The sequence below is a fragment of the Nestor notabilis genome, unplaced genomic scaffold, assembly GCF_000696875.1.
Source record: "Nestor notabilis isolate BGI_N333 unplaced genomic scaffold, ASM69687v1 Scaffold36709, whole genome shotgun sequence".
Classification (NCBI taxonomy): Eukaryota; Metazoa; Chordata; class Aves; order Psittaciformes; family Psittacidae; genus Nestor; species Nestor notabilis.
Genome location: NW_009943858.1, coordinates 1 through 9,084, shown reverse-complemented (window position 1 = coordinate 9,084; position 9,084 = coordinate 1). Strand labels below are relative to the sequence as shown.

Sequence of the window (9,084 nt, the reverse complement as noted above, 5' to 3'; positions counted from 1 at the left end):
GGCCATCACAGCTTGGCACATGAATTTTACTCAGACAAGATGACAACATTTAAAAAATTAAAAAATCATGTTTGTTTGAATAGAAATATATAGTTTAATCAGCTTTCTGTTGGCTACATTTAGTATTAAATTAACTGGTATTAAACATTTGTACAAAGTATGAAGTAATGATACATAACATTTACATATTCTTTATAATATATGAAAACATTGAAGTCACACAATTCAAGCAAACATTACAAGAAAATTCCAAACATGTACATACCCTCCCAATGCAGAGCAGGTTAAGTCTAACAAGCCATACCAATTCATATGACCAAAGTGAAATGAAATCACTGTTACAGAACAGGATTCGGCTAGTCTGTCAATATTTATAATGCTACAGTCTCTACACAATTATCATAGTATTTCAGATTCTTTCCTGGAAAATTATTCCCATATCCAAGCTACAAGTGACAATACAGTATCACAACACATGACTACAAATTCTTTATTGGCACTGAAATTCCCTAGATCTTTCATGACTGAAAGTATTTGGCAGTTACTCAGTACTTGGATTTTAAAAGCCCTAAAATCTTAAAACTTAAAGGCATTCAAGACAATTTAAAAAGAACATTTAAATGGTAATAATATGGTAATATAAATATGGAACTCTTAAAACCTTTTTCTTTGTTATTAGCCAAAAACTAAACACCGCAAGAGCATGTCTACTAATAAAAGCAGGTTCAACAAATAGAAGTCCATTTCCCAATACAAGTGTGACACCCTTTGCCATTACAAGGACGGGATGTTTACAAAGAAGCCATGTTCAATATCTGCATGCTAAGGTTAAAATCATTTTGACCTCCCTCTGAGGCATAAAAACAGTCCAGGCCTATACCAGCACATTAAAGACAAAGCAAGACGATGCAACACAATTACAGCACCATGAACTTTGGAACATCCAAAATAATTTCAGATGCATCTGATCCTCAGCTTCCAGCACAAAGAGCCAAAATGCACCACTGTGTAACAAGGGCAGAAGACAAACCAAAACAATCAGTAGTCCGAGTGTAAAGAAAGAAACAAACAGATGTAGAACTCTTGGAAGTCAGGCACAACACAATTGTGCTGTCTAACAAACAATTGCAGCTATCGAGCCACTGTTTCAAACTTCTGAGTGAACAGAGAAAGAAATTGTAGCTTTGATGCCCATTTTAAAAAGGCCACATTGTCATTTGACTAGGACTACAACATTCACAGGCTGTTGTCAAAGTCTTTATCTTACTACTTTGCTTTCATATATACACCATAATCTTGTGAGATTACTTCACATATTAATACTAAAGACCAAGTCTTTATCTAGGCATGAAAAAGCCATGAGGTACTTTCTATACTTTCTTAGAGGTTGTCTGAACAGACTTTACAAAACTACTTTCAGTTGAGAGTTTGGCTTCTCTGGGTCAAAGCAAGCTATTGCCACCCATCACTACGGAATAAACACACACAAACCAATAAAGTAGTTCAGCATTGAAAAGCAGTGAATATCTGAAGATAATTGCAACAGTTTGACAGTCTCATCAGAGCTACGGTAAAATCTGTCTTGCCCTAAAATAACTTTAAAACGGACTTTGAACTAGTGTGAAGCTAATAGTCACAACTACAGAAAGTCTTATATTCCCATCTTTATTCCAGATAAGAACTACACACTGATATAGGCTACCTTAACATTGTGAAAGAAAAATGGAAATTCTACATTAACATCAAAGCAAGAATGGCACTGCTATGGCCACAATTCCATCCTGAGCTCGACCAAGCCATCAGAATGAAGTAAGTAACAGAATATCAATTACAACTAGCTAATATCTCAATTTCTCTCACAAGACAAATCAGCTGTTTCTTTTCCAGCTGAAGTTAAAAAGCCATAAAAAGTCAAGAACAATGGAAGAGAAGCTTCTGGATGATGGAACTTAAATAAATCTCTTATGGAGGAAGAAAAACTTACTTGTACATTGACAGCTTCCTCTCCAAAAGAAAAACAATCCTCTTTTGTAAGGAATTCTTATCATCAATTTATATTTGCACTAGAATTTGCCACATTAGCTTAGAACATTTTACAGATATTAACAGACGTTAATATAACTAACCTGATTTGTAATTAACTGTAATTGCAAATAACCAGTAATTAAATTTTTAATTAATTCTCCTTACCATTAGGACAAGAGGGAAATGAGTGCATCCAGAAATTTGCTCCGGTCTTCTGTTTTCAATTCAATTACTAAAACATAAAACATTACAAGATGCAAATAACAAAGATATACCAGATGTCACACTTGAACAGTAATAATAACAAGTATACTTACTTATATTCTTAACCAGCTTTAGAAGGAAAAAGAAACTATTTGCACTAAATGCACATTGCTTATTTTGCTCAGATTGCAGCAAACTCCAGTTTCTAGGTGCTCACTACATGCTATCGCAGCCACTTTTGAAGTTTCTTTGTACAACATGCATTCATAAGTATGTATTGTTAAAAACTGCCTCTTTTGTAAGCACAAAGATAGGCAAATCTCCTTGCATAAGTATCTTATTTTTCAAACAGACAATAAAGTATCTCATAACATCAGTAACGTACTTAGGCTGCTCAATATAAAACCCCTCACAGATAAGCTCATAGATTTTAAACCGAAGTGCACACATGAAAATCATTATTTCATGCAAAAATGTAGATTGCCTCAAAAAGATACCCAAGCCTCTGCTTAGTAGTTTCCACACAAGACAGCACTTAGAAAAAACAGACTGGCAAATAACAGCTTGTGTTTGTACTACACTCAGGAATAGCGTATGGCATACACACCCTTGACGTTTGTCACAGCACGAGGGTATTTCTACAGCTGTGCTTTATGGAGGCTGCATAAACACTGACCCCTAAAGGACTATTTGGTGAATGAAAAGAGATGGGCAGCACTACTCACTCGACATGTCAAAATGGTTGTGTAAAGTCCTAGAATTGGTACTGTCTGCAGCTTTCTCAAATGCTCTTCCAAAAAAACTAGGGGCAAAAAAAATTAAAAACAAACATAAACCAAAAAACCCCACACAACTTAATGAGCATTATAGAAAAAGATATATTTACTAAGGTAGAAGAAAGGAACCTTTTCCTTGCTGAGAGCTGAAAACATCTTCCAGATGTTTTTCATGTGCCATTTATTCAACATGCCCCTCATTTATTCAAGTGCAAAAATCTTAACATTGCAGGCTTTAAGAAATGAAGTCATGGGTCATATTGTGAATTATTTCACTCTTAAGATAAAGAAATGGTTCAGAGGGAGGAGAAAAAAAACCCTAAACAAACACAATGGTGGAACATCTGTATTCTCTCTCAAAGTATCTCATGCATACCATTTAAGAAGGACATAATTCAACTCAACATATTCAGTGTTAAATAGGTATAGGAAAGAGATATTTGCTTCAGAGACAGGAAAAGTCTACAGAGACCTTTAGGAAAAGCTTCTAAACAACATGCTTACTTCTTTTTGTCAGAGCTTTCTGTCTCTGGAGGAATCCCCACCATGATCACAGTTCCCTGTTCAACATCCATTGGTGCAGCCATTATCAGTGGCAGCAATTTACAACGCTTGTTTTTTGTCTGGAAGTCAGAAAGACAAAATTCTTTGTTAGACAAAACTCAGGAAACAATCTAGTTTCAGCTCACTATGTGATCAAAGGACACAGCTATAATGTAGTTCAGCAGAAGGCAGTTTCTTCACACAATCTCTTTTGTCTCCTTTTTTTGTTACAGTAAAAGTCACTTAAGGACTAATAGAAGTTTAGGTTCTTCTCCAATCTTGCATTCCATTTTAACACAGAAACTATACAGACAAGATATGATTTACAGTAAAGAAAAAAAGCTCTTAAAATTGCAGGTATGGGTATCTGAAAACTTGGATTAGGCATTTTTTTTGCAATAATTATTTTACATTGAAATACAACATATAAAACAATGACAAACACAGTGTTCACTAGAAACTATTTTCCTCTGTCATACTGTTTTAATTAAGTTACAGCTTATTGTGATTTTTTTTTTAATCTAAAGCAGTGATTTTAACATTTTTAGATACTTAAATAAATGAACTAAGTTTGCTTAAAGTGTTCTGCCCCTAAGTAAATGTTCTGCAGTGAGTCTTAAAAGTGCTGTCCTGCTTCTAGTGGTAGATCAGTTACTGACCGTGTTTAACATTTAAAATGAGGACACACAGATGCAATCTGGTAAGGATGAACCACAATAATTTCATTTGCAAATTGTAAAGAAGTGCTTACTGTGAAGACAGTTCTTAAACTTAAAACCTCATTTTTATCAGAATTGTATAAATAGAGGCTCAAAAGAAAAATGAAATTTAACTTCAGTTACATTAGTTGTAAAGATCAGAGGATTTTACTTAAACAGACACAGAAATCTTTAGGTCACAATTACCAGTCCTGCAATATTGTTTTTTTTGCATGTCAGGTTAACTGTACATATTTAGTGATAAGCTCCCTCAAAACTTACAAAATTAGGTAAAGATTAGGTGAAGATACATTGTAAGTATCTTGACAATGAAAACTCTTACTAATGCTATGAATTCCCTGAGGCAGATCTCTTTCCTAAAACAGCATTTGCAGCTGAGCTAAAATTATCCAACCATTTAGCAGAAAACATCATTAATACTTTCATGTCATGTTTTTAATAATCAGCTACACATACCCAACAGAACTACAGTAATTACTACACGGACAAGTTAGTCAAAAGCTTTTGATTTACTTACAGAGCAAACAAACGATTTGAGTAAGTATTTACTAAGTAGGCACAGAGACACTGGTTTGGAAAATAGTTTCACATCTGGTGTGCCCTACAAAAAGAAGAAGAACTATTTCAATTACAATACAAGACGATTCCTCCACTTCTTTAAGTATCTACTGACAAGTCTAAAAGTTTTGTATGGCTCAGAGAACACCAGAAAGAATCATTACAATATTAGGAATCTGAGCTCACCCACTTGACTTCAAAATTAAGCCCTCCTCCCTTCGAGAGGACTGATTCTTCTTTTGGGAAGTTCAGAGTAGAAGTCAATATTGATCCATCAGAGTACAGCACATTACAAATAAGTTCTTTCTAATTAAGTCATTAAGTCAAGTGGTTCAGAAAACAGTGTTATTCAAGTATGATTGATATAGCCAAATATGAATCAAATGAGAGCCAAAACTAGAATCCTGACCTCCATGAGAGAGCAATAGAGAAAAGGCCCCTGAGAAATTACAAGGTTGGTGCAAATACAGCTGGCTACAGTCTGTTGAATGGCACATAACTGCTTTTTGGCTAAGTCCAGTCCTTGGTGCAGTTTGTCCAAGTTACCCCTGCAACAGAAAGAATAAAAATAGACACTTTCATATGAAAATAAAGCTTTTCACACAAAAGCAGGTTCTAAAAACTATTAACAGGGGTATTTTGATTTTTCTTCAATGGCTTATGAAGCATCAATGCATCTTTTAGAAACATAACCTACGTTCCCTAAATAAAACTAAAAGAATGAAGAAACACATTTTCAGTACCTGGAGAGACTGTCCAAAGCTTTAATGAAATTAGTTGTTTCAGGCCCCTCTTTTTCTACATTCTCCATGAGAGAAACTGTTGCATAAACTATGTCACTTGCTGAAAACTTGTTCTTAAAGCCAAAGTGAATGCTGAAGGTCTGAACTCTTAAATCTTTCATTCTGCAAAATTAAATAAGCTCAGTAAAGATCAGCATTATCAACATTGACCAGCCATCTCCTCAGTACCTTAATGTTAAGAACACGAAGACAAATCAGACCCTAACATTTACAACAAGCCTAGAAATACTTTGTTAATCTAAACCCCATATTTTTCAAAACAAGATGTTACATACTCTTCATACAAAAATATTTGAACTTAACTGAAAAGCATTTTCAGATAAAGTATTGGTATTTAAAACAATTTACCCAAACTTGTTTGCAGATTCTTCAATCATTTCCCGGAGATTTTCTTTCAAAGACATGTCCATGGAATTAAATTTCTGTTTCACTTGCTTCAAAGGCAAACTAAAAACAGAAGGGAAAAATACATTGATGGGTATGCTAGAATAAAAAAAATATTTTGCCGTCCTTACAGAAGACTTTCTTAATATTAGATAATTTACCAAGTTAAATCTGACAAAACTTGTTTGCATTCTTTTTAATTTAGTCATTGAAAAGCAGATGTGAGAGCATAGGTTACTTACTAGTTTTTACTATTCCATAAAGCCATACAGCTGCATTCCTTGGGCACCAAGACATAAGTTGTGTAACTCCAAGAGACACTGCACTACTCAGAGCCGCACAATCACATTTAAAAACTAATGACTACTCAAAAGATGTATTATAAATATTTTCCCATTATTCATTGAAAAAAAATGATCCTTTAATACTCAGATTTTTATAACTCACCCCATGTCAGCCAAAAACTCCTGGAGCCTCTTCTGCCCTTGTACAGACCAGAGCTTAAGGCTAGCAGAGGTATATGAAGTGTTACAGAGACTTTCATATAGAGACCAGTGCTGATAAAGTGCCAGGCGCAGACTGAACAGGAATTAAGGCAGATAACTATAAACACTTTTATAATTTAAAGTTACAAATAGTAACAAAACTCCATGACTAGTACCTCTTCAGTTGCCCTTACATAATGCAACTCTGTACTACATAAGATACAGTTTGGAGTTGCAGGTGCACTCAACAAAATGAGCAACATGGACTTATAACTAACTCTGACAGGTTAAACTGAACTGAAGCTACGTGAGCTATCAAAAGAGATTCATGTTCAACAAAACAGTCAAATTTCCATTTCTTTTGATTCCATTTGCAGCAGCAGAGAGGGTGCTGGGATTTTTTTTTAAGTTGATAAAAACTCAACTGGGGTTCACCCAATGGGTAGGGCTCATTTTCCCCAGATCTTATGCAAGGATACTCATACTCAAATGCTATTCTCATGCAGTCAATTGACAGAGAGTTTTCTTCATCCTCATTGCGGTGGTTATGGCGAGACACATGGCGCTGTAGAATCCCAATATCAGTCACATACTTCATTCTTAAACAGAAGCAAATTTGACACTTCACATTCTTCCTGTGTATTTTTGTTCTTGATTATCAGAACACAAAAATGCTTCCTAACGTTTACCCACTGGCCAGTCAGCAGCATAAAAACTGTAGATACATCTTTAAAAGAACCCCAATACGTTAAATAATGTTCTTTCAATATTCAGCCAACGTACGAAGGGAATTAAAGCTAAATAAAAATACCCCCAAAACCACAAGCAAAACCCAAACAATATGGAGAGCCAGGTAGATTGACTAATGAAATTATTTACTTATTACAATTATCTCCTTAAAAACATCAGTGTATTTATAACAACAGAACACCAGAATTAAAGTCTACACATGTACTACTAGAATCCTGATGGTATCTAATAGGAAATAAGAAACAAGGAAGAAAAAAAAAAAAAGATAAAATATGAAACTCTTAAACTAAAACTGTAAAAAGAAGCTGGAAGATACAGAATGTTTTTTTCCTTTAATAAAACTGTATCAAGTTCATATTTACATGAACTACTGTTAAACACCATTTCTTCCCAGATCAGAAGTGACTGGTTTACAATTTTGTGAAAAATAAAGTTTAAAAATTCTCAAGAGTAGAAAAGAAAAATATGTATTTTTTTCTGAGATACTTTTTCCACTTTTGGAAGGCATCAGATCACATTCACTCATCAAGATATTTAACAGCACTGTTTATTAACTATCTCCTGTTGTATTAATTCCCACGTTTCCTGATTATTGTTCTAGAAAACCAACCAAACAAACTAAAAGATATATAAACAAATAATAATGAAGATAAATAATAAAAAAATATATCTTTCTTACTGAGTGATTTTATCTTGGACCCATTGATCTGTTAGGCCAACAATAGCCCACCTAAAATTGAAGGGGGGGGAGTGGAAGAGAGGGAGAGAGAGGAAAAAAAAAATTATACCAAAAAATACTCCAGTATATTATGTTATATTTAACCCTCTAAGTATGTACCAGAAGAAGTCAGAAACACTGTTTACCAACCACACATAGAGGTTAACAAAGCTATATACTGTTATTCTCTTTAGCAGACATACACATGTAGTACCATCCTCCTTTTTCCATGCAAAATCTATTTCTTGCTTATAATTAATTTACACAGATGTGCCCCCCAATTCAAGACACAAATTCAATTCCACTCTCAAAATAAACTAGAACCTCATACTGAAATCAAGTAGTTTTGGGAAATCTTGCCTCTCTTTATTATGGGTTTTAACTTCTGACATCTATAAAAAATGATAAAAGAAACATACCACAACATGTCATTCAAGTCTTTAGACATTATCCATGCCAGGTCAAACATCACCATCGCAGACTACATGAAAGAAAAGCAAAAAAGATGGGATAAATAGGCACAAAATCCTCACTTCATTAAAGAAATAGAGCACAGTTAAATTTGCCATGTACTAGCATGTTTCTAAAGGTCTATAAATCACACCCGAGTCAGAGAGACAATGACAGATTGTCAAAGACGCTAAGTAGAAAGGAACATATTTATACAGGCTCTGGAAACCTGCATTAGATATAAAGCAGCACTTAACAAAACATAATCGGACAAGAGGCCAAATGCCTGAAGGAACAATTTCATGCCCTAAGTGTTATGTTTGAAATATCCTGATGCTTTGAAAACTCTGGAAGGAAAACAATCTCCATACATACTAAAGTCCTTTTGTGAGAGTATCTTGTGCATAGATAGATACTTCTCTGAAGGCCTAAAAAGTTTACAATTTTTTTTTTCTTAAATATACCAGCATTAAAGATAGGAAACAATAAAATTAGTTCTGGTTTATCGTTTTCCCCCACTATTAACATTACAGTAGGCACTGTGCCTCAGTTGGCTGGTGTCTGCCAGTCTATTCAGTATTGCTTCTATGGTGTATCTAATTCATCACCAGTAATAACAAGCTGCCAAGTCAAACTACTTGGTTTTTTTTATATATATAAAAAAAATAT

General features: G+C 34.3%; 1 protein-coding gene across 1 annotated transcript; it reads right to left on the bottom strand.

The window, feature by feature from the left end:
* Positions 1 to 2,192: 2,192 nt before the first annotated feature.
* Positions 2,193 to 8,446, bottom strand: CDC45 (cell division cycle 45; the record flags this gene model as incomplete). Its single annotated transcript, XM_010022123.1, has 11 exons — positions 2,193 to 2,257; positions 2,955 to 3,031; positions 3,510 to 3,628; positions 4,785 to 4,868; positions 5,235 to 5,373; positions 5,569 to 5,730; positions 5,977 to 6,075; positions 6,460 to 6,591; positions 6,977 to 7,096; positions 7,927 to 7,977; positions 8,385 to 8,446. Coding segments are annotated over 11 exons (1,110 nt in total), but the record flags the coding sequence as incomplete, so codon positions are not given.
* Between the last annotated feature and the right edge of the window lie 638 nt (positions 8,447 to 9,084).